The sequence below is a fragment of the Biomphalaria glabrata genome, chromosome 5, assembly GCF_947242115.1.
Source record: "Biomphalaria glabrata chromosome 5, xgBioGlab47.1, whole genome shotgun sequence".
Taxonomy (NCBI): Eukaryota; Metazoa; Mollusca; class Gastropoda; family Planorbidae; genus Biomphalaria; species Biomphalaria glabrata.
In genome coordinates, this window is record NC_074715.1 from 43,819,244 (window position 1) to 43,845,602 (window position 26,359).

General features: G+C 34.8%; 1 protein-coding gene across 11 annotated transcripts in view; it reads left to right on the forward strand.

Moving 5' to 3' along the window:
- The window catches only part of LOC106063815 (focal adhesion kinase 1), a 55,801-nt gene extending 32,560 nt beyond the window's left edge, over positions 1–23,241 (forward strand). For 5 of the 11 annotated variants that reach the window (XM_013222283.2, XM_013222291.2, XM_056029399.1 and 2 more), the window contains exons 10-29: positions 2,177–2,207; positions 7,747–7,799; positions 9,076–9,132; positions 9,884–9,916; positions 11,306–11,403; positions 12,468–12,552; positions 13,167–13,270; positions 13,536–13,651; positions 13,930–14,030; positions 14,237–14,326; positions 14,536–14,740; positions 14,904–14,983; positions 15,185–15,519; positions 16,601–16,888; positions 18,200–18,325; positions 19,137–19,254; positions 19,413–19,462; positions 19,840–19,956; positions 20,325–20,405; positions 21,084–23,241. In XM_013222283.2, the coding sequence (XP_013077737.2) occupies positions 2,177–2,207; positions 7,747–7,799; positions 9,076–9,132; positions 9,884–9,916; positions 11,306–11,403; positions 12,468–12,552; positions 13,167–13,270; positions 13,536–13,651; positions 13,930–14,030; positions 14,237–14,326; positions 14,536–14,740; positions 14,904–14,983; positions 15,185–15,519; positions 16,601–16,888; positions 18,200–18,325; positions 19,137–19,254; positions 19,413–19,462; positions 19,840–19,956; positions 20,325–20,405; positions 21,084–21,281 (2,366 nt within the window). In that variant the 3' untranslated portion in view covers positions 21,282–23,241. Of the gene's footprint in view, positions 1–2,176; positions 2,208–7,746; positions 7,800–9,075; positions 9,133–9,883; positions 9,917–11,305; positions 11,404–12,467; positions 12,553–13,166; positions 13,271–13,535; positions 13,652–13,929; positions 14,031–14,236; positions 14,327–14,535; positions 14,741–14,903; positions 14,984–15,184; positions 15,520–15,744; positions 15,775–16,600; positions 16,889–18,199; positions 18,326–19,136; positions 19,255–19,412; positions 19,463–19,839; positions 19,957–20,324; positions 20,406–21,083 lie in introns of all 11 variants that reach the window. The other 6 variants (XM_013222347.2, XM_013222329.2, XM_013222356.2 and 3 more) reach the window with 6 other exon arrangements.
- Positions 23,242–26,359: the final 3,118 nt, after the last annotated feature.

The following is a 26,359-nucleotide window of genomic DNA, read 5'->3' on the forward strand; positions in this document are numbered from 1 at the left end:
CTTATTTCAAACTGATCTAAACCCTCACCATTGGTACATTGTTCTAGAAGATGTGTGTACAGCCGGCACGTGTGAATTGTTCACATCCGAAAGACTAGAAAGTCTTCTTTTCAAACACCCGCACACTAGACTCCTGAGCTAGGGGTCAGCATCAAGGATCACAGTAGTTACTAGTTAGGAAAACAATGAATGTATCGTCTCTCCCAATATATGTACTGAATGAACGCCCCTGTCTCTCGTGGCATTGGTAATGGATCTCACGAACAAAGCGATGTGGTAAACAAAGTTGTCTTTAGACTCGCACAAATACAGTTCATTGTGTTCTCATTAATGTATAATATATGTATCAATAGAGTTGTTTTCATACATAAATATGCCTCCAATTAGACTCTTTCCTTCTCTAACTTGTTTTTTGTGTGTGTGTGTGTGTTTCTCCTAAAAGTTCTCTTCCTTTAATTTACATTCTGTTCTCGGATTGATTTTTTTTTGTTCTGACTTCCTCCTCCCCCCCCCCCCCCCTAAACACTTTTTCCCCAGCTTTTTTTTTCTCCTACCCCCCCCCCCCCGGGTCATATCCATTAAAGAAAATAAAAAATGTTCCTCCTCACACACAGGCATTGAAATCTTTCAACGAGGACGCACGTGCTTTTAATCCAAATTCCCCCCCCCTCCCGACACACACACACACATTGTTTCCCAAGGACACTAAATGGAGCAGATGACATTAAGATGAAACTGGATGTAGATTGTGGGAGAGCAGTATTTTAGTGAGTCTCTCTCTCTCTAATTCAAATAATTCAATACACCCTTAATGATGATTGCTGTTCTGAAACTAGTTTATTCCATTTTGATTTATTTCGATCTTTATTTTAAACTATTTCTATCTTTATTACAAAGCTTTATGTCAACTCACTTTGTCTGCTCAAAAGTTTGAACTTGTTTTTTTTCTCCCATTTCCCATTCTCGGATCAGCTTTAGGCTAATACATACAGTTTGAGACAAGACACACTAGCATTGTTAATAATAACATTACAAATATCATTATATTTTCTAGTGTTAATAATATATATTTATTTATTGATTTATTCATGTGTATGTGCGTTTTGTATGTGCTTCTGTTAATCAACATGCTGAGATATACACTTTTAGTAAAAAAAAAAATTGTCAAAAAGTGACTGAATTGAGTGCGTCCGTTGGTCTATTTAAATAAACAGAAAGTAATTAACTTGAATCTATTTATGGCGCACATTCAATGTTCTTAATTGAATACACCCATTCATTGGCCTATCCCCCCCCCCCAAATGCCTTTACTCACACCCACCCCTCCCCTATTGATTTCATCCAACTTTTTCTTCCTGCCGAGTTCCATCGCTCTACTGGTGTCTTTTAAGAGACACACACACACACAGTCACGTTGTTTTTCTTTCTTTTTGTTTCCTGGCTGACTGGGGTTTAGGGGTGGTGGGGGTCCAGTTATTGACCAGTTCTAGGAGTAACAAGTATTTTCTCTTATATGTGTTGCCATGTGTTCTAGTCTGTGTTTGGTTGTCTCGCGATCAGAGTCTAGATAGCCCTTGCTATGGTCATCGATTAAACATTTAAAGTGATTTTTTTTTTGTTGTTCTTTGTGTCCTAGAGTTTCCTGGAAGACGCATTACACCTAGATCTGAGGTACTAGGCATTGGACGTTTGGAGAGATCGGTGTTGCCAGTAGTTTGAATGTCACAGACTGTATTCGTTGAGTAGTTCTGATGTTTTGTAATGAGGAGTTAGTCACGTGGTTCTCTGGACACGGAAGTGTTTCGATCACGCCCCGCTTATTTGATTACACTCCAATGGGCAGTCATATCATTTTGTCATTCAGTGTGAGATACGTTTTACTGGTGAGGGATTGATCGTGTACCCACAGATCTACTCACATTGAGAACGACAGAGTTTTTATTTCGGTATTTTTCTCACTTCTGGATGTTTAGACTTGGTCACCTCTGACTAATACGATACCGGTACAGGGCTGTCAAAAAAAAAAAACAATCTCTAAATCAGCTGGTCTTCATTATATTTGTGATGGACTTGAATTGAAACTAAATTTTAAAAGAAACAAACATTGTTACATTTGTTAGAATGTGGACCTGTTTAGCCAAACCTTTTAAACACTTTAATCCTTTGTTGTTTCCAGATGACTCCATACCCAGAACACCGAAAGTGAAGTAAGTACTTAGTCATAGATATGTAGAGTTTATGTGGTGACGTATAGTATGTCTTTGTTCTGTGTACTTCTCTGTGTCTTTCAACTTAATGTCTTGTATTGTCCACTGTTTGTCCGGTCGAGTCCACATCTTGGTTTCAACACTTAACTTTAATCTTAGTCCATGTTACTTAGTGCTTGGTAGGATTTGTCTGTCCTGTTCACCTTCTACGTTTTGTTCACTCTTTTATGAAGTAATACATGTAGGTCTATCACCTGGTACTGGGTCTCTCTTGTACCACTAGGTCGGTGTTGTACACCTAGGTCCGTGTTGTACACCTAGATCTGTGTTGTACACCTAGGTCTGTGTTGTACACCTAGGTCTGTGTTGTACACCTAGATCTGTGTTGTACACCTAGGTCCGTGTTGTACACCTAGATCTGTGTTGTACACCTAGATCTGTGTTGTACACCTAGATCTGTGTTGTACACCTAGATCTGTATTGTAGCATTAGGTCTGTGTTGTACACCTAGATCTGTGTTGTACACCTAGATCTGTGTTGTACACCTAGGTCTGTGTTGTACACCTTGGTCTGTGTTGTAGCACTAGGTCTGTGTTGTAGTACTAGATCTATGTTGTACACCTAGGTATGTGTTGTACACCTAGATCTGTATTGTAGCATTAGGTCTGTGTTGTACACCTAGATCTGTGTTGTACACCTAGATCTGTGTTGTACACCTAGGTCTGTGTTGTACACCTTGGTCTGTGTTGTAGCACTAGGTCTGTGTTGTAGTACTAGATCTATGTTGTACACCTAGGTATGTGTTGTACACCTAGGTATGTGTTGTACACCTTGGTCTGTGTTGTAGCACTAGGTCTGTGTTGTAGTACTAGATCTATGTTGTACACCTAGGTATGTGTTGTACACCTAGGTATGTGTTGTACACCTAGGTCTGTGTTGTAGCACTAGGTCTGTGTTGTAGTACTAGATCTATGTTGTACACCTAGGTATGTGTTGTACACCTTGGTCTGTGTTGTAGCACTAGGTCTGTGTTGTAGTACTAGATCTATGTTGTACACCTAGGTATGTGTTGTACACCTAGGTATGTGTTGTACACCTAGGTCTGTGTTGTACGCCTAGGTCTGTGTTGTACACCTAGGTCTGTGTTGTACACCTAGATCTGTATTGTAGCATTAGGTCTGTGTTGTACACCTAGATCTGTGTTGTACACCTAGGTCTGTGTTGTACACCTAGATCTGTGTTGTACACCTAGGTCTGTGTTGTACACCTTGGTCTGTGTTGTAGCACTAGGTCTGTGTTGTAGTACTAGGTCTGTGTTGTAGCACTAGGTCTGTGTTGTACACTAGGTCTGTGTTGTACACCTAGGTCTGTGTTGTACACCTTGGTCTGTGTTGTAGCACTAGGTCTGTGTTGTAGTACTAGATCTATGTTGTACACCTAGGTCTGTGTTGTACACCTAGGTCTGTGTTGTACACCTAGATCTGTGTTGTGCACCTAGGTCTGTGTTGTACACCTAGGTCTGTGTTGTACACCTAGATCTGTGTGTACACTAGGTCTGTGTTGTACACCTAGGTCTGTGTTGTACACATAGGTCTGTGTTGTACACCTAGGTCTGTGTGTACACTAGGTCTGTGTTGTAGTACTTAGTCTGTGTTGTACACCTAGGTCTGTGTTGTACACCTAGGTCTGTTTGTAGTACTAGGTTTGTGTTGTATAACTAGGTAGCAATAATTACATCCCAATTTAGGGTCAAGTTATGGCATACTATTACGAAAAAAAAAAGCTATTCCATCACTGGACTAGACTAGTGCTCAATTAGATAAAGCAGTCCCTCTTTCGACCATAAGTACCTAATATAGAGAACCTTACCAGTCCACGTCTCCGACTAGTCCTTATGTTTCCGGCGTTTGTCCTGTATGTGGAAACAGAAAGACCCAATGATATATTTCATTAAATAATATTGTATCAAAGCATGTAACTTTTAAATACACGTACATTGTGTATTCTTTTATATGTATTCGAGTGTAACAGCGATAAACAGAAGAAATAGAGCAACTTACATATAGAGAAAGTTGCTATTGATTGCATCAGCCTTTCCTTATGTGTCCCCCTCCCCCTTTTCTATACGCTTTGTATTACATTATCATGGGACACTCCATCACGGTCTGACAGGGACATAACCTTGTCCCCTGGTTATTTGGTCTCTAAATGCCAAACAGATGAAATAGATTCATACAATTTATTCACATGCATTTGTGTGTTGACAACTATAAGTGCCTCTGATCTATTGGTGGTGTCGTTGACTACGCTTGTTTCTTTTTGTATTGCTAGACAACACTGTTCTGGCCATAAGTTCTAAAACAACTCTTCTGATTTCTTCTGTGGTTCTGTCCCTTAGATCCGTTTCCAGTCTTTTCTCCGGTCAGCTTTCTTTCATGTCACGTGAACTCACTGCACCTCTCACTCGCTCTGTTTCTTGTTCTGTCTCTCCTCGCGTAATTCACGTTCTCTAGGCTTCTATCTATTTTCTTCCCGTTAACTGTTTCTTTTTCCAACGCTAACCCATTACAAATGCAATACACGCGCTGTTAGACATGGGCCTATTTGTTGGTATCGCTCTATGCATTTATCACATGTATTTATATCTGACCATTTTCTCGTCTCTCTCCTCTCTCTCTCTCTTTCTCTCTCTCTCTCTTTATATATATATATATGTGTGTGTGTTTATATATATTATAACACACATTTTTAATTGTCGTGTGTAACAGTCGTATAACTTGTAGGTGAGTAGAAAATTCAGAGTTTAATTGTTAAAGATTTTTGTTCCAGTGGGCTGCAAAGATTTGGGTCTATGTATAGTTTTGATCACGTGTGTACATACAAACTTAAGGTCTAATCTTTTTGGACACACTAAAACGTTCGCAGTAGGTCATGGGATGGGATGGTGTCTCAATGACTAAGTGCTTCGTCTGTTCAATGTTTGGGATTGAACACCCCGCAAACTATTCAGTTTATTGACACGGCAAGTTTCACATATCCCCTGGAATTAAAACAAAAACTCATTTGCATCTCGGACGAATGGGTGCCTAGTGGCTGTCCCCTGTCGGGGTGTTCAACAGTTAAGTCAAGACTCCACACACTGGTTCCTTCCCCTTCTCACCATTTGTTTTCTTTTGCTATCCCATCTTTCCTAAAATCATCATGCTACGTTTTTCCTCGCCATATTAAGTCCTTTATTTATTTTGTTATTTTCTTCTATCTTCTATATTGTTTCCTTATCTATATATCTATATATTTCTTTCTTTGTTCTTTCATATTTACATTCTATTTCCTACTTTCTATTTGTGTGTGTGTTAACAGTTTAATTTTTAAAGAAAATTGTGTCTTAAGTTATCCCCCTTCTATATTATTTCTTTCTATAAATTCATTTTGTCCTTCTCAAGAAACATCTTTCTTCTCTTATAACATTTTCTCTGATCCCCTGTATTCTTTTAAAGTGTGAAAGCCCGCCTCTACCCATTACATTTAATGTTAAGTACTTTTAAGTGCCGCCTGGCATCCCAGCAAGAGGGCTCGAGTTCGAATGCCGACTGTTTGGAAATAGGCAGCTCATCAACTTCCTAAATACACGTACACCCCCCCCCCCCCAACCACCATCTCCAGCGATATAGCCACAAAAGTGATTGGATTTAGAGCACTTTGCATGCGCTACACGACACGTTTGAAAAATAAAATTGTTTCAATTGTTTGTCAGTGTTTTATTTGTGCTCCATGTGTTCAAGTTGATTCCATTCACGCTTACAGTGGAACAAAGTTTACAGCGTATATTGTTTTTCAAACCACTTTATTTGCTAAAAGCCTTTTTAATTAGATATCCCGAGTTCCCTTCTTCCTTGTTCATTGGCTCAATCATGAACCAAAACTAAATCATTGGACTGGAATGATCTCCCTTGCCTGCTCCACAGCCAGCCCTCCCATCGGCTCACACAAACACGCGGAGCGATTAGTTTTTACTGGCACGCTCACTGATTAGTAAAGGACATTTGCATAGGTTTCACAGTGCAGCCTGTGTGTGTCACTTTGTTTCTGTCATAAGCCATTCACCCCCCTCCTCCATCTGCTGCCTCTGTTTCTTTTTGAAGCGTTCACCCCCCTCTCTCCCCATTTTTTTTTCAGATCCCTATTCTCCGTAGCCTTTTCACCCCTCTCCTCTCCCCCCCCCTCAAGCAAGTTATTAAACTCTGTATGAACCATTTTTTTAACACCCTTCCACCCCCCTCTCACCAGTTCTCACTTGTACATCGAGAGCTCCCTTGCGATCATTGCACACACATCCACACCGACACTTTAATGTGTGGCCTAAAACAATCCTCGAATGACTCATTCCTTCATTCGGATTAGGCTCGAATTTTCTTTTGCTATTTTTTTTTTTAACTTTGTGTTTTTATTTTTAAATCAGCTTTCTAGCCCCCCCCCCCTTTCCATACGATCTCCCACTCATCTTAGAGCTAAGGCACGTGATAGTTCCACTAGTTGGAGCCAGTTTGAGAATGTCTGGAGAGGGACAGGCTAATGGACCTCATCCACCAATCGTAAATAAACACATTTAGCCATGTCATAATATTGATAAAACAATGAAAAATAGGTATCACATGACAGCCACTATGGATTACATAATTTGTATAGAAGATATATAGAATCACATGGCTTAATGTTGTTTGTTTACAATTAGTGAATGAGGTCCATTGTGTTTAAATATGTGTTTTTTGTGTTGGTCCTAATGTCAGGTTTCATTATGTTCATTTTTTTTAACCTCCTTCCAGCACACACACTTTCAGTTTATAATTTAAACAAACAAACAAACAAAAGAATCTTTATAATTGGAAGCTATTAAGTCTGGGACTTGATGTTTGTTTAAGGAAAATGTTTGCCTCCTTCTTTGCCTTAAACAGAGCATCCAAATGCTGAATATAGAAGTGAAACCTTAGCTGGTGTGCTATGAAACTTGTCTGATGCTTTTGTTCTCTAGAAATAGGCTGCCAATAAATTGATCTGCATTGAAAAGTATCAAATTTTCTTTAAAAATACATACTGTCTCTGTGACATTTTATGTCTCAAGAAATATTTTTTTCCTTTGCAACTAGTCATGTGATTCCTCAGCCTTGAGCTGTGGTTACTTACTACCCTGCTCACTGATTAGTAAAGAACATTTGCATAGGTCATGAGGATACATATCGGTATATATATCCTTGTCAGTTATCAATGCAGATGAATTTTCATATATAAATTAATTATATGTTGTGTTAAGTTTTATATTTGATTATATAATTCACAACCACTGGACTCCCTGTTGTTGTTTTTTCCTGTAATATTCTTATATTGGTAGTTGGTATATAGATATATATGAGGTGTGATATTTGTTAGATGTGATCATTACAGACTATCATATGTGCCTAGCATTCCAATGTTATATCTGTCACTTTTACATACATGTTATGTGTCTAGTTTTCTCATCATTTCTCTCTCTCTCTCTTACCAGTTATCCAAGGGGCGGACCTGGCAGGACAGAGGACATCTTCTCAGGAAATGAAAGTAAGTCCTTCCAATGTCTTATTCACACTTCTATTTTGTATGGTTTTCTTTTTTTCTTTCTTTCAGGTTCTGACTTTGATGCTTTCTTTGTATTTACTCAGTTCATTATTTGTGTTTAAATCAGAGCAATAGAGAATCATGTTCATGTCACATGACAATAACATGAACAGTCACATGAGGTCCTATAAAGTTTGACATGTTCTTTTTATTGCTGGTTGTTTAAGTTCAATCTTCAGAATTGTTGAAACCTAAAAAAAAAGGGGGGGGGGATAAACTAATGGAAGTTTGCTACAAGTTGTTGATTGCTTTGATTTAAAAGTGGACACTGATAGCACATGTTCAATTAACACAACCTACCACAGTCCTTAGTCCTAGCATGTGATTGACTTGCTGGAGGTGATCATGATAGTGACTCTACTAAATGAGTGACTCTACTAAATGAGTGATTTGTTTTGTAAGAGTTTTGTCTATGCTGCTCCAATTAGACTAAAAAATACATAATGAAAACAAAAATTGTTTACAAATATGTTGTGCATGTTATAAATATTTATAATTTTTTCCCCTAAAAAATATATTATTGATATATATATTATATATATATATATATGTATAAATATATATATACATATAATGAAACATTTCTAGTAATGGTCAGAGTTCCATTAATATATCAGAAATAATAATCAAATAGTATTTAGACCTACTATTGTTGCGGCTTATTAAAAAATTAGATTTCTTGGTTTATTATATATTGTGCATGTCTTCTAGTTTTTGGTTACTCCATTCTTAGTGTTGAGGCAATTATCAACAGAATTATTTTATTTTTTCATATCTATTTTAGCTTTTAGACTAGACGAAAAATTATTTCTCATCTTGATCAAATATAATGCTCTCCAAAGTTCATTCATCCTTTTGAACATCTTTCTACTGCATACATTATTTCTGTTCATGTAGTACATATAGTTCACAATTTTAAACATGAAACATTTTGGTATTGCTTGATTAAAAATGTAGTTGATACTGAGGTTGTCATAGGGTTAAAAAGTAAACTTGAATCATCCTAAATCTGTTGTCTTTGAGAAAAATAGCATCAACTCTAAACCCTTAAACTCTAAACCTGTGTTAAAATAAAAAGGCATGATAGTGATTAGTCTAGTTGGTCTACTTTCACCTTTACTCCTTATTGCCTGGTTACTCTGCTTGTTGACTTTTTTTTGTGCTTGTTGACAATGACTTTTTTTTTTCTCTTGCTTCTGTTGCAACTATTGACTCACAGGAATATCGGACTATGCTGAAATTGTGGAAGAAGAAGATGACTATAGCACCCCTGATGGTAAGATCATTATTGTTAACAAATTACAAGTTTTGTGGTAGCTAAATTGTTGTTTTTTCCTCCCATGAGTGCAGTATAAATATAATTTTTTAAATTCATTTCATTACTTCAACTTGGGAAAAATTAATTTGTTAAAATAGGAACATCAACTCAGCTCTTCCACTACATTTTGATATCAAAGAAGATGATAGATCTTCCTCGGGGGATAGAAATAGATAGATATAAAAAATTGGGTTATCAGTAAACTCTGCCCTTCAGGATGTCTTCAACAACGAATACAATGGTCTTACTAAATTAACCTCATCTAAACAAAAAAAAAACTATTTCCAAATCTCCTTTTAGTTTGTGAGTATTGGGTCCTTCCTATCTTTGACTTTGACATCATTCATTCATAAAATTTCCCAAATCTCCTCTTTAGATTGTGAGTAATGGGTCCTTCCTATTCATAAGATTTCCCAGTTATTCAACTATTTTCCAAGTTGGACATATACATGTCTTCTAACCCTCTTTGAATGCATGTACATAGCTTTTCTTATTTCTAATTTTTCTTTGATTAATCAAACATTGGATTATCATTAAACATATCATTTCTCCATTGAAAAATTTGTTTGTTGTGATCACTCTTTTTAAGACCTAGTAGCTTGAAGATCTGAAAAAGAGAAATAGAGCCTTGACCTTATACACCAAAGGGTCTAAATTACATTTTTGGTTTATCAGTCTTCAAAACTTGAACATTCTTTTGTTTTTCTAGGAAAACCAAAAAAACGCAGTGTTCGCCGCAAGTGTAAGTTACACCAACTGTTAAAGTTGAAAGAAGTGTGCATTGAAATGCATGAGTCTTAGTTGTCATATTTGGCATCCTCTGACAACAAAGTCCACTTTGGCATGCAATGCAATCATTCATAATATATCAGTGCACCAGCCCTCAGCTACTTAAACAATTAAAATTTCTCTTGCATTTAGTAAAAAGCATGTTTTATTTATTCTACCACATACAATTACTAGTATGATAGAATATGCCTTTACCTTTAAGCAAGTTTGTTAATAAACAAATGTTAATTAATAGCAGATAAGTGGTTATGAGTGTTGACTGATTTCCATTACTAATTATAACATCTGAATTTTATTGAACTGTGCAGTGTTACGAATGGTTCTTGCTTGTTTAGCTTGTTCTAGATCATTCTTGACAAGCTGATCTCTTAACTTTTAGAAAACTAAAAACGTGAATGCTTGAATTCTTTCTCAACTAAACATTTAGCATTTTCTACTTAAAACTTAGAGTACTTTCCCTTGAAGTTTTCTCAGCTTGCTCTTCTACTGCAGCTTCTTAATCAGTAGAGAACAGATGTAGTTATCTTGTGTATTTCATCAGATTTTTTTTTTGGGGGGGGGGGGGGGGGGGAGTTTTTACATTTTTTCTTTTGTTTTGGTCAATCAGATAAAAACTTAGCATTTAAAAGGAATGTATGTTATTGTAATAATAGCTTTGAGTGTGCATCTTCATTAACCATGCCTTAAATCTTTAGCTGCTGGAATTTGTTGTTTATGATCAGACCCTATAGTTGTAGGATTTCAGCAGTGGGTCAAAGTGTACCTTTGGATTTGCAAACTTAGTTTACCTACTCATGTCATTGTTAATTAGCTCTTGCTTTGAAACTTCAGGTCATGTATTTCTAACCTTGAAGGCTGGGTTTTAAGTATCACTTTTTGGTAAAAAAAAATACAAGACATTTGAGTTGGTCACATGACTTACACTAAAACAGATGAACTACTACTGGTGAACTTAGCACCTTTTGCCCAATGAATAATTGGCAAGAAATAACTTATCAAAGAAATGACATTTGGAGTCATCAACAGAAATTTTCAGATAATTTGAAGCTTGTGCATACCTTGTGTGTTTTTATTCAACCCTATATGTGTGTGCTATTTAAAGAGTCCATCATGAGTTTCTTAATACATATTAAGATGGCTTTAATTCTAACCTTTATACAAAAAACATAACTGACATCTTAGTTAAAGATTTAATACACATTATCAAATCAAAGTCAATAGTTTACAAACAGAGATAAAGTGAGATATACACTGTATGATGATAAAATGGAAAATTATTCATGTGATTAGTAAGGAACCTTACACTGGTAAAGCTTTTAAATTGATGACTTTTTGTTTATAGCAAGAGATTATGAAATCCCAAGAGATCACTTGAGGCTTGTGGAGATACTGGGCGAAGGACAGTTTGGAGATGTTTATAAAGGCATGTTCTTTGACAAGGTTAGTACATAATAGGAAACATAATTACAGCTCAGCTTTATATATTCTTTATTCTCCATTACAACTTAATGAAGGAGACTTGTAACATTGAGAGGGGTTAGCTATTGGTTTGAAGAGAAGTGGAGGAGTTTGGTTTCTAGCATCATTCTACCATCTCTATGTTATCATTTTGAGACACGTCATGTTGTCCAATCAACTTTGCTCCTGGGATCATTTCTGTTTGCTCATGTGTGGATACACTCGCACACAAAATCACATCTCCAAAACATCCCAGACTTAGTCATTTTTTCACATTAATTGTCAAAGTATAGTATACTAGAGTAATCTGTAATGAGGAGAAAAAGTTTTCTCAGCCTATCTTCTACTACACTCTTATTGATACAAAAAACTATTTTCTGGAGCCATACTGTATTTTCACACATATACCCCCACTTACACGTATAACCTGCACACGTGTATACCCTGTACTAATTACAAAATTAGTAAAAACAAAATCATGCAAGACTCACACTTATATACCCCACATGTGCACATTTTGACCTTACTGGTATCAGTAAATTAGTTTAGTTGCTTACTTACTTGTCACTTACTGATATGTTCAAGATTCTCTTCTGCATTGGTACTATTTTTTTGTTGAGTTGTATAATGAGATGTTCATAAATCTTTCCAATGTACACAGCAAACTATAAGAGGTATAGAGACCCACCGGTATGTCCATACTTTCTGTTATTCTAATGTTTATGAGTACAATAAATTTTGTAAACCCAAACCTTTGTTTACCCCATACAGTTGCCATTCATCCGTAAAAACTTGTATAACCCGCAGGTTATATGTGTGAAAATATGGTACTCTTTTCTTTAAAATAGTAAATATCAAGCAAAGCTTATAGATTTTAAGCTCATTTCTAGATTTTTCAGCTCATTTATACAGATCTGTTGAAAGGTAGACAATCAAATTGTCATTTTCTCACTTAAGTGTGACTTGGCTTATGATCCATTCAATATTGATTGCTCATTAGTTGTATGAGACTGATGTTCTAGTCTGCAAAGTTGTCTATTTCTCAGACTGGAACCCAAGTGCCTGTAGCTATAAAGACATGTAAAGAAGATGGTGAGGAATGTATGGCTGAGAAGTTTCTAGAAGAAGCTTGTAAGTAGAAATAAACATTTTCTTTTTGGCTATACAGTATCTGGTCAATTGGACCTGCTGCCTATTTGGACCAAATCCTAAAGTACTGAAACATAAAACATAATTAAATATGGTTAATCTGACCAGCCGGTTATAAGGACAAAAATGATCCCATCCCAATGTGGTCCAATTGACTGAATTTTACAGTATGAAGTAATGTGATTTTCTAATGACTTGTGTATTTACAGAGCTTGTATGGCTCTGGTTACTTTTTTTTTTTTTTTTGTCTATTTTTTTTTTTATTTTTGATCAATGTTAATATGACCTAGATCCAATAATGACAAATTTCATCTTATGTACTATGTCAGGAAAACCAAGCAATCCCAGCAGCTATATGCTTAATAAAATAAATGAATGGGCTAACTCACATACTACGATGCATAATGTGGTTTATCATAAGAATATATGTAAATAGAAAATAACTGTAAAATATATTAAGTATTGAGTTTAAAACTGTCATTTAAACCAGAGTATTTCTTTGTTTTTTTTATTTGTGCAAGGTTTTGTTTTATATATATATATTATTTTTTTTGCAACTTGTTGAAGATATTTTCTTTACACGAAACTTTTTCCAGACATTATGCAACAGTTTGATCATCCACACATTGTGAAACTTATAGGCATATGTTCAGATACTGCACCTGTCTGGATTGTCATGGAATTAGCCAAGCATGGAGAGGTATGCAGTCATCTTTTTTTTTCTTTACTTTTTAGGTTAAAAATAATTTTATTGCTCATAAAGTTTCAAATGTTAAATTCCTTTTTGTTTTTTTATGCTTGAGTTCTGGCATTCTCAAATAACACATAAATAATTTATTCAATTTTTTTGTTAGCAAAAACTTGATAATTTTGGTCTTCCAACTATATTATTTATGCATATTTACATAATCAGAATCATGCTGTATTGTCAAATGATTTTAAGTCTAATGTTGGGTGTTTTCTAGATGCGAGCATACCTCCAGAACAATCAGCCCCATCTGGACCTTGTCATGTTGATACTGTATTCTTATCAACTCAGCACAGCCTTATCTTATTTAGAAAGTAAAAAGTTTGTACATAGGTCAGTTTATTTTGAACACTTTTACTAGTTCTTAAGTTCATTCAAGCATAGAGGCATTAGATTTAAATCTAAAAATAATGTTCAAAACTATTAACTTATTGTAACTACAGTCTCTGACATTAAAGAAAAACACCATGTGGACTTTTTTGTGTTCTTTCCTTTCACTCCTGTACTCTTGTTATACCAGTCATTCTGATGTTTATACAATTTAAACTTGTATCTAGCTTTTATTACCAAAGAAATAAATAGTTGCTTTACATTAACATTCTACTACACAGAGATATAGCAGCCCGTAATGTTCTTGTGGCATTTCATGACAATGTTAAGCTGGGAGACTTCGGCCTGTCTAGATGGGTTGAGGAACAGAGCTATTATAAAGGTCATTATGGCTATCTTTTTTTTTTATTAAAGAAATAAATGGTTAGCATCAAATAAAATACATCTTTTCTTCATGTGTGAACATGTGTTTGCTGGCTGGAAAAATTCATCCATAGATGTAATGCTGTAATGAGCATTATTTGTAAGTGAAAAAAAAAAAGGGCAGTCTTTTTTAATAACTATTATTCATTATGTGTATTTTGACAGCATCCAAAGGCAAGCTTCCCATCAAGTGGATGGCTCCTGAGTCAATCAACTTTCGCAGATTTACAACAGCTAGTGATGTTTGGATGTTTGGTAATTATTTTATTACCAGTATATTTTTTTATGGGAAACTTAAAGTTAAAAAATTAATATGCAGCAAACCTTTTCATTTTAGTGTCAGTTACTGCATTTGGCATTCTTGTTACCGGTATTTTGTTTGACTTTTAAATAAATATAATTCTGAAGAAGTCAGTAAGCATCAGCAATGACTATTGTGAACATAACTTTTTTTTTTCTATAAGGTGTTTGTATCTGGGAAATTTTGATGTACGGTGTGAAACCTTTTCAAGGTGTCAAAAACAATGATGTGATTGGTAAAATAGAAAATGGAGAACGGTTGCCCTTACCTCCAGGATGTCCACCATCATTGTACAACCTTATGTGTTCTTGTTGGATCTATGAGCCTTCAAAGCGGCCCTCCTTTGCTGATCTCAAAACTTGGCTCCAGTAAGTGACAGCAGCACATATTGACTTTCTACATGCTCATCAATATTCCGTCGAATGTTATACTTTCAGTGTTATTAATCTTTAGTATATTTGACATGGTCTTGTAAACATAATACTCACAGGAATAGATGGATTTTTAGTTTTTATGCTTTTTCTATTTCAGTGAAATTTTAACAGAAGAGAAACACAGACAAGAGGAAGAAATGCACAGAGATAACAGGCGAGTTCAGGCCATATCCTGGGGTAAGTGGAACAACTGTAGCAGTAGAGTTTTTTTTAGTTTATTTTCTCTGTTATCAGGTGCACGATTGCTTAAGGGAAACATTGCATTCAGTTTTTGTACACTCACAGATATGGATTACTTTAGACTAGAAATGTTTCTCAATGACACACCATTATGTCAGATGACTGTTATAAATGTAAATTTTTTCTCCATTCATTTAGCCGGTTCCAATGGATCTGACGAAGAACCTCCACCACCTCCTAAGCCAGCTAGACCACTGTTTGCATTGTCCCCAACAGGCTCCACGCCTAACTTGTCAGTCAATGTTGGGAACTCTTTCAATTCCAGCGTGGCTTCCCTGCCCCATCAGTGGAACAGCACCACTAATCTACCACTGGGTCACAGCACTCCAGCCTCAGGGCCCTCACCAGACACTAATGCCATCAAGTCCCAAGTTTCACAGCGATCTCAAGATATACCAAAACCCCTACCTCCTTCTGCAACTCACATAGAATATCAACTACAGAATTTTTTCCCTTCTGCAAACTCCATGCAGGTAACTACTTTGATCTGATCTGGCTTGAATCCTGATTTCTGTTTTACAGCAACTTTTGAATGGAATGTTTGTTTGTTTGTTTTTTGTTTGTAGTTTTATATTTTATTGCTACACGAAGCACAAAAATATAATTTTTAAAATTTAAAAAATAATTCATTATTTAGATTTTAAAATTAGATTCATGAATTGTTCAGCTATATACTATTTACACTTCTTCATTTGCAGAACAGCAAACAAATGCCCTTTTATTTACTGGTATGGATATACCCTAGCTTTGAATTATCCCTGATAGATACTTTATATTGTTTTTTATTGTTGTTTCGAACTAGTAATTTTGTGAGTTTAACATGATTAGATAATATATATCTATATCTGTAACAGTTTCACTTTTCAAAAGTATTAAAGATAAGCTAAGTTAAATTTAAGCTAATTGAAGGAATAAAAACAATTGTGGATTTTGAATGCATCACTCTCTCTCTCATTGCCTTTATTTTATGCTAGAATGAACATTTTTCACCTTCCATTTCCTATTTTGTTTGTGGGGGTGATTGTCATTCAATTTCATCAAATCTTTTTATTTTAATTGATTGTTTTGTTTTTCAAAGGATAAAAAGTGCTATTTAAAACATAAAAATGAGAAACACTAATATTAAAAATCTTAAAAAAATTTTTTTTTTTAATTTTATTTAAGTAAGTTGCCAGTTGTAACATTATTTAACAATGATTTTAGAATAACACACTTCAATGGATTTATTTCCTTGTGCCAGTATTATTTGATAAATAGAACTAGTTAAAGGAAATAGAGTAGATCAAAAGTGAAGGCATAATTCTTGCTTCTTTTTTTTTTTACTCCATGAAATGGATACTACAAATCCTTTGTTAATACTTTAAAAAAAACATTCATATATTCAAAGTATTAACATTATGTAATGTATACTAATGTATACTATTTATGACATGAATATAATTATATGATAATTATGGATATCCTTAGATGTTTATTGTTTCAAATTTAAACATTTTTATAACATAAATAAAATATATTTGAAGCATGTTTCTTTTGGCCACCTTGATCACTCAGCATCCATTAACCCTGCAGGTCAGCAACTCCAACCAGCAGCCACTCCTCATCAACCATCCTCACATTTCACTGCCCCCCAGAAATCTAAGTCACCACACACCGCTTGCAGCACCACCACAGGCAGCATTCCAGCAGCCGCAGCATTTCAACAGCAGCCATAAGACCTCTATGACCAGCCGCCCTGATCCCCCCACGCTGACTGTACCTCCGCCTCCCCCAGCTGACCATTTCCAGCTATCCAGAAATAACCAGGTGCTCTCCCCTCTTTCGCCACCACCTACACCTCAGGTATCTATTACATTTACATATGTATTTCTATGGATCAGTAGCTTTTCAAGCAAAAAGATTTTTTTTTTCAATTATTTAAAATATAAAGCACAAAGTAAGGCATATGTATGTATGTCCCTATAGAAATCAAAACCATTTTACCAATCTTGATAAAACTTGACATAAATGTTTCTTATGTCATGGCAGAGCCCATAGTGTATGTTTAATGGCCCTCCCACAACCAGAGAGCCCTAAAAATTGACAAAAAGTGCCTAATTGTATCTCTATTAAAGAACAAAACTTTTTAACAACTCAGATAAAGTCTCAGTATTTTATATTAGATAGGGATATGTCAGCTGAACGGGTAAACCCATTTTTACACTCTACTTTTACTTTCATGACAAAATTTTAAAAATGTGAAGGGAACATTCTCCATGTTTGACATAGATCTAAATTCAATCCAGTAGATCAGTAATAACTAAACTAAGGCCCGCAGGCCATATATGGCTAGTTTAAAATATAAAAAGAAACAAAAACATTGTTATGTTGAATTTATTATTCAAAACAGTAGTTTGCATAAATAAAATACATTTATATTTTAAAATTGTAGCTTTGTTACCCCACAATGCTTTAAATTTATTACACTTGCTTAACTAGGTATTTCCTTTGTAATTAAAACTTTTTAGTTTTGTTGAGACTCCCTCATTTTCTATCATTGGCATGTCTTGTTTTGATTTAACCTATTTTTCATTCAAGGTTGGGGTGATTCTAACCATTTTTAGTATGATGCTTAAAAGGTCTTCTGTATAAGTAAATGAAGCTAAATAAGTCTTGCAAAAAGTCTTTTTAAGACTATGGATATGTCAACAATTCCAGCCTACAAGTTTTAACTTATATACAAACAAAAACTTAGAACTAGTTGTGAAATAATTTCTTGTTTTTCTAACAGTTGTTCTTTTCATAGGAAGCTCATTCAATCCTGTATGAAATAGTTCAGTAATAAATTTGTAGTTGAACCAGTTGTAAAATAAATTTTAAAGCTAATTAAAGTATTAAATAAGTAAAAAAGAAAGTAATAGAAAAGATGTTTTGACTTGTTGCCTTTTTCTAAATAATAATAATAATTTGAAGGCAATTTTTATGAAGCCTCAGTAAAATGTTTAAGTAAAAAAAAATGTTTTTAAGATGCCATTAATAAACATGATATGATGAAAACTATCATTTGTAAATAACGTTTTGAAGTAGTATAGATACAGATATTTTATTTCAATCATGATTGCTTAGAAAAGACTCAATGATTGAATATTTATATCTATTGGTTTTTTACCCTAGGGTTTTACACAACATCACAGACATGTTGAGGACGTGGATGAGGCTGTCATTGAAATGAGGTTGAAGCAGCAACAGAAAGAGTCTGAGGAAGACTCCAGATGGTTGGAGGCAGAAGAGAAAAATTTGGTAGGCTACTTTGTTAAGCGTGTATAATCTTAAAACACATTTTTTAAATGGTCCTAATCTCTCATTGTAATGTTTTATAATTTATGAGTTTGAAGTACTATGTTGTACCATAATAGCAGCACTAGTGTATAATGTTATAATGTATGAGTTTGAAGTACCATGTTGTCCCATAATACACTAGTGTATAATTGTTATTTTCTTCTCCTTTTTTTATCCTCAATTTCTTTCAATAGCAGTTGTACTCAGTGCTGATACTGTAGTTTTTTTTTAATAAAGAATATGCATGCAGAAATCAGGGAAGGGAGGAGAAACATTATACAAATGCCTCCTGAGCCATGCTGTTCTTTATTCCAGAATGAAATGTTGCCTCCCTCTAGGAATCTCATCTGCATTTTGTTTTCTCTAGGGATAGCACTGTGTTAACTCTTTCTCTCCGTAATTATTTACCACATTCTGGTGGAATCAGTGTTGGTATTGTCAGTTACAAGAGAAAGAGTTAAGCACTTAAAAATTTGCTAAACCTTGTACATTTTGATAGAAGAAGAGCCCAAAACCACCAACAAAGAAACAAGTTTTTGCCTACATTATTTAATGGAACATAGTTTAGGGCTGTGTTGTCATTTTATGATACTGATATTGACAAAATATTTTGTTTTAAGTATAATTTTTAAAAAATAGTTAATTTAAAAAGGAAATTTATTATCTTATTTTAATAGTTGAAATTTGTCCTGAAACTCTACACACAGACACATGTAGTTGTTTGGTTTATGAGGATGTCCTTGTATCATAAAATTCAAACCAACTATTTCAGAAACGAGATTCTGTCGCTCACAACCATGGTCACAGTGATAATACTAAGGAGAACTCCCCACCCACAATATCTGGTGTCAGAAGTTTGCCTACAGCAAGGATACTACAACGAACATCAAGTAATGTCTTTTTCTTTACTTTTCAATAAATGTCAACTACCAGTACTTTTAAAAACATTATTCTATCCACACATTGCACTTTTTAGGTCAAAACTGTAATTTATGAGGAAGAGTAACAAAACAATCTGATAGTCCTCTAAAACCTATCAATATTTCAGGTAGCACCAGTAGCACAAGTGACTCAACAGATACTGGATCATTACAGAAGGTAAAGGAAGTTTACATAACTCTGCATTTTAGTTGTATCTTTAGTACTTGCCTTTAAAATATTAAGAATTAAACAAACGTGAGTTTTCAAGAATTTTAATGCAAAATATAACCAGGCATTTCCATTACCACCTGTAATGTTGAAATGTAAACAATCTGATATTAACTAGCTTTAAGTAGTACAAGCAATTAGTTATCATTAATTTTATCATGATTCTGTATGTATCTGAAAAAAAAAAAGAACATTGTTTAAAAAATATTTGTCAAAATCAATGAATAATACTTGTCATTAGTCTATTGACCTCATGTTGTTTCTTTTGAAATATGTGCTGTGTGTGTGTGTGTTTCTATTTGAAATGTTTTTCACTTGTTTTTCAGATTTCTAGAGTGAATGACAGTGTTTATGACAGTACCACCAGCGTGGTCAGAGCTGTTATGATGATGACCAAAGAGGCACCACATGTGGATGCTGAGGGATACTTGGAGATGGTGAAAGTAAGATCCTCAAGCATCTTTATTATTAGTTCATACTTAAACTTGCTCCCAACATAGTCTCAGCATCTACTGCTTCTTAACACTTTTAGCTTCTAACTGCTCCTCAACACTTTTAGCTTCTAACTGCTTCTCAACAGTATTCCCCACTACCACTCTGATTTATCATCTTTTGTAGATTTCTTTTCATGCAAGCAAAGAGAACAATGTTCTTACTTTCAACATCTGTTGAATTTTAATATTAAAAGAAAAGATTGATTTTTGTTATCTTTGAAAAGATTATGCACGATAGTTTTGAGTTTAAAACTGTTGCATTGTTATTGTGTCACTCTCCACATGTTTATTTCATGAATGTTCTGCTTATTCAACAGAAAATTGGCAGTGAGCTGAGAGTGTTGTCCAGTAAAGTGGATGAAGTAATGCCAACACTGCCACCTGAAACACACAAACAGGTTTGTTTTGCTCACATCACATTTTGTTTGGACAAGTAACAAGAATTATTTTTTTTTTTTAAATCATTTCCTCCTTTATGAAGATGATTCAAGTCTCTACAAGATCTCATTCTATTTAATTCTCTTGTGATACTTCAATATTGCCAGGAGTCTTTCTAGTGAGCTTTCACTATTTGAAGTTTTTCTTTTCCAGACCTGCTAATGTCTACCTGAGATATTTATTTATTCAACTCTGTACTAACATTTGAGTCTGGGGCAGGAATACCTGTGTTCAAATAGCAAAATTTATTTTTAAGATGATTATGAGTAATTATAACAGCCAAACAAGAGTTTTCTCTGGATGACCATTAGTCAATTTTTCCCTAAGATATACATAAACTATCAAATTTATAGGAACATTTTTAGAGCTATGCAATGTCCAGTGTTCACCCATCTTTGAGAACGCATAAAGAATTAGTACTCTTTTGGAAATATAGTAGCCGTTTCATCCATCAAAACATTGTGGGTCATTTTTATTCTATAGTATTCTGTTTGCATTATGACTATTTTAGTTTTTTTTCCCTTGTAAATGTTGGATAAAAGTTTTAAATAGAATTCAACACATAATTTCTTAGCCTAAAATATTTTTTCTGTAAGACAGGAACATTATGTGTGTCTTTTGGTACCCTTTTTTTTTAGATTGACATGGCTCAGAAGGTACTGTCAACTGACATGGCATCACTAGTCAGCGCCATGAGACTAGCACAAGAAAATTACAACACTCCCCTAATGCCTGACTACAGAAAGAGTATGCTCAAGTCTGCTCACGCCCTGGCCATGGACTCCAAGAATCTTCTGGATGCTGTGGACTCGGCCAGACTTCAAGCAACCAGTTAGATTTGTTGTTTTATTTTTGCCCAGAGTTTCATTTCTAGCCATCTCTTCTTCAATTATAACTGCCAACACTTTTTGAATGGAAATGTCTGTGTCATTGTGTGTGTGAGGTTCCACTGAAAGTATAGGGCAACAGGTGCTTCAAATGCTTACTGTGTATACATTGTAACTGTATTGACTATTGCTAAGTATGCTCTAAGAAATTGTTGCTACATCTGTCTTGTGTTTCATGACAGTTTCTTTCTACTACATGCAGTCTATTTGACGTTTTGTAACATAACTATTTTAAAATTAAATTGAATTTAGGTTACTGAACCGCTTGTCCAGCGTGTCCAGCCAATCTCTGATAGCCACTCAGGGCCAGTTCATGTGGTGCCTATGCACACTTCTTGTTCAACTACATCCCCTCCCCCCCCCATCACCTGCTATGTAGGTTTTCTATTTTTCTATTTCACTTTACAATAATGTGTTTGAAACAAAATATTTTACAAAATTGTTACAAAAAATATTTTATCTATGATTCAAAAAATTGATCACACATGTTCCTGTAAGTTTTTTTGTTTTTTTTTCCCGGTTTTAAAATGATTAAATCTTGTTTTATTAAATGTCAAACTGTCAGTTTCTACTAATGTAAACAGAAACTTTTGCTAAGTTCAGATTTAGTTTTAATCTTTATGGCTGACTCAGTGAATACATAGTTTTACCATGTATGCTTATTTATTATTGTAATGTATTCTGTTTTTTTTTTTAATCAATTTTTTTAATGTAAGGTCTAACAGGAGTTTGTTGCTTTTCATGTTACCTTTGCTGTATATTGGAGAGATTGATTTCAAGATTGTACATAGTTTTGACAAAGATTGAACATTTTTTTTTGTTGAGAAAGTGTGTATTTTGTTTATGTCTGGGAATCCCCCCCCCTCCCCCCCACTTCTCCCCATGTGTACCTCAAATTCATCAGTTTAGTTAGTGAGTATCTTAATTAAGCACTCATTAGTAGACTTAATTACCTTCTCTTTCCTGTCAACTTCATTTGTATGTCAAGTCAGTCAAATGTTTCAACTTTCAATGAACGGGAAAAGGCAGCTGGAAAGAGTTGAGGTTAATGGATATACCAACTCAAACAGTTTTAGCAACTGGAAATTGGTTCTGTAGGCAAAGGTTGCCTTTCTTGTTTTGTAATGTTAGATTAAATGTAGTGGTCTATTATTAGAAATGAATGGAATGTTACAAGACATCATGACCTTGATGGAATTTGATGCTTTTTAATTTCAAGCTTCCCAGAGTTTTAAATTTGAAATCTCATTTTGAATGGGCATCTATGTTTCATTGTTGTTGTAAGTTCAGTTTGTAGTTGTATAGGATGAAATACTGTGGTAGTACTCAAGGAGGCATATTCTTAAGTCTTTTGTAGGAGTCAACATGATAAAGTAGCTATCTTTTGAGCTATCAACTGTGGTGACCAAGTCACATTGAAATAAAGAATGGATTTTTATTTTATCTGACAGGTAGAAATGTATAATTCAATAACAGCAGAGTTTCTCTGTTATTTTTTTGACATCTATTAGTGCTGATAGAATTAGGTAGATAGTACCCATAGCAACATTCCTAGCTGCCTGTTTTTTTGTTTCATAACTACTTGTACATACACAGTTTGACACTGTAAGAAACATGCCCATTGACTAGCAGGTTGACTCTCTAGAAATTATGTAGTCAGTTTAGTCAGTTATCTCTGTGGGGTTTATACAACTGATATTGAAAAACTTAGCACATACAATAAAAATGTAAGATTGAGGTACCAGTTTGCTTGACTTCACCTCCCCTTCACATATTCTGTTTATCTTTCTGTGTTATTTTTTTTTTGTTCATGCAATCATTTCTTTCCATAAACAAACTATTTATTAAAACTATTTTTGAAAACTGTTGTGTATATAGACAAAATAAAATTGTGAAATGAAAAAAACAATTGGTTTTAATTTTGTTTGTTTGTTTGTTTGTTTGTTTACCTAGAACTAAGCCAGCCAAGGCTAACTAGCCCCTCCTGCCCAAAGTTTACTGGTATAGATGCCAGACTCTGGGGTGCTTTCAGCCATTCAGAAGCATTATTGCCTTTGTGTTCACTCCTAACTTCCAGGGCATTATGAATCACTTCACGCTTGAAAGCATATTTCAGCTACTGAGTGTGAAGAGGAGCCTGGTCATGTTAGGGTCATACCGTGAATGTGTTGGGTCACACCAAGTCTTTGAAAAGGACTACAAAATGAAAGATATTGGAGTCTTTGTTCGTTAGTCATTAATTATAGTTCGACCAATTTTTACACTGCGTTTCTTCGCGTATTAGGCTACTATAAAGCACTTCCTAACCTGCAGATACCTTATTTTGAAAAACAAATGTTTAATTGATACGCTCAATTAAAATGTTGACGAATACCTTTAGTAAAATATTAGTTTCTTTAATGAGAAACGTTTTATGCAATGTGCTCAGTCAGTGCTGTCATAACTAGCGGATACAAACTTAGCGCCAAATCAGACCTGATGGCTATAAACACAAAACCTATGTAGACTTAATCAGTTGAGTTATTTTGACAGCAGTATCAAAGATAATGTAACAAACGACTGCCGTCGATAATCTCTAGGAATCTGGGTCATGGAGGCACTTGAAGGCTGCCTTCAATGAATCGTCACATCTGTACCCTGCAAGTTATCATTAATAACAATCTATCCTTCCACCTTCACCTGCTTTAAAAAAAAATGTGGCTATGACTCACCTGCATTGTTTGACATTTCTGTCAGCTATTCCTAACAAACACAGGAGTCTATGGCATTTTCTCGTCCTCTAAGAGCCGCAGGTCTCAGTCCGACGGAGATAAAAATAGCCACATTGCTTTTAAAAAATGGACATGATCTTCAATACATCCTAACTGGCTTCCCTGTAGGTGTGCCAGATTTTTCCGTGAAGATTAAAACTGAAAATTCCATCATTGAGATGTATTAATGTGATAGAGAAAACAAATATGTCTATGGATCTAGTTTTCTAACATGTGCTATTTAGGGGAACATAAAACTAAAATGTTATTTAACCTTGGTTAGGCCAATAATGGAATATGCATCCTCCATTTGGGACCCCTCAACTCAAGAAAACATTAAGAAACTGGAACAGACACAAAATAGAGCAGTGAGATTCATAACAAACGAATATTCACATTTGACTAGAGTAACATCTTTAGTAAAATCACTAAATTTAGAAAGCCTTCAGGACAGAAGGCTCAAAAGTAAAGTAGCAATCATACATAAAAAACTGAGCCATAATCTTCAAATACAAAAACAAAACTTAATAAAATACTCTGAAAGAAACAAAGATAAAGGCACATTCCTCGTCCCATATGCTAGGACACATTTGTACAAATACTCCTTCTTCCCTAGTGCTATTAGAGCATGGACTGGGTTGCCTGAGCTAGCCAGAAAAACCAGTGACTTGGCAGAATTTAAGTCCTTGGTTAATATGCATGACTAAATGCATGACGCGTATGACGAAATCATCTTCTTTTTTGAAGTAACGTCTGTATTATATAAGATAAGATAAGATAAGATAGGGGAGAAATTGCATTTATAAGGGTTGTAGCATGTAACCTCGCTTATATGCGTGTTAAAGAAGTTCTATTTCAAAACTGATTAAAATTACATCTGAAACAAAATAATTTTAAAAAAAATCATTTATTTACAGGTATGAATACATTATGAATTTCCATGTGAATATTCAAACTACAATTCAAAAGATTAGATACACGCACACACATCCACTTCCTGTCTACTTTAAATCTGCTTCATTTATTCCATCCTTCTTTTTTTTCTGCTTAAACCCACGGTTCAAACACTATCACATCAATCCAACACATGCGCAGTTCATCCAAGAGCATCGTTTTTTTCTCCTAACAACAAGGTTCAAGGACTTTCTAGTCATTCATCGTGACGCCATACTTTCTTCGTGGAAGATTTAAAAACCGTGGACTTCAGATGGAATGAGGCTCAGGAGGCTGCTATGAGGGCGGGAGGGACAGCTTGCAGCCTCCCCAGACTAGGTCTTCACCATACAGGAGAACAATGAGCAATACGAAATACAAATATCTGAAGAAGACTCCCCAAAACTCTTACAGAGCTTGGCAGCCTTCCTTGTGGTTTGCGCTCTGAACAGTCGTCTCGATGGTCTTGGGTTCGAATCCTTCTTGCCGTACTTCCCCGCCGTCAAAGTCAAAATGAAGCTTGGGACAGGTTGATACTGAATTGTGAGATATATTCTAGGCATTTGAGCATGTACGTTCGTAAAGGGCTTGGTCAAAAGGTTATACTGGTGTTCAGAAAGATCTATTGTAGCGTGCCTACTGCCTAAGTGTTTGCATAAAACAAAGTGTCATCTGAACGATGGCAGCCTACGTCTAAGTTGTCGTGTAGAATCTCGCTAGAATCTTTTGTCTTCTTCCAAATATCTTTATGGATTGATCTAGTTGCAGACGCTTCTCACAAAAACAGTATGAGAGTTCCTAATTAGTACATGAAATGACTTCACTTAATATAATAATATATTTTTAAGCATTGATAATAATATCTTTTTTTTTTATTTGACTAATACTCAAATCAGGATTATAACTACAACAGTTTTTGTTCTTGAAAAATAAAAATAAAACAATTTTCTCGCCCCTTTGTCAGCACCCAAGGATGAAAGGGGGAGGGGGCGCCCCGCTGTTTAAGAAACGCTGGTCTCAGAATTTGAACAAAAAAAAAAATAAAAAAAAATTACATTATTTTGATCTGAACAAAAACACTAAATTGTTGATCTAGATGTTGCAACCAAAAAAAAATGTCTTTCTATGGTCTACCTAATTATTTTAGTGAACTCTTTTAGAACAGTTTTACTAATCTACTATTCACTGAATTATAATCTAAAGTCAGATTTGTTATCAGTGAAACATTTTTTTATCGAGAACATAATGAGTACTGTATAGATGCCTATTGACCAGTTGTCATAAACACATCGCATTGTATCCAACACGGTAAATACCTAAGATTTAACGCCAGTGGAAATCTCA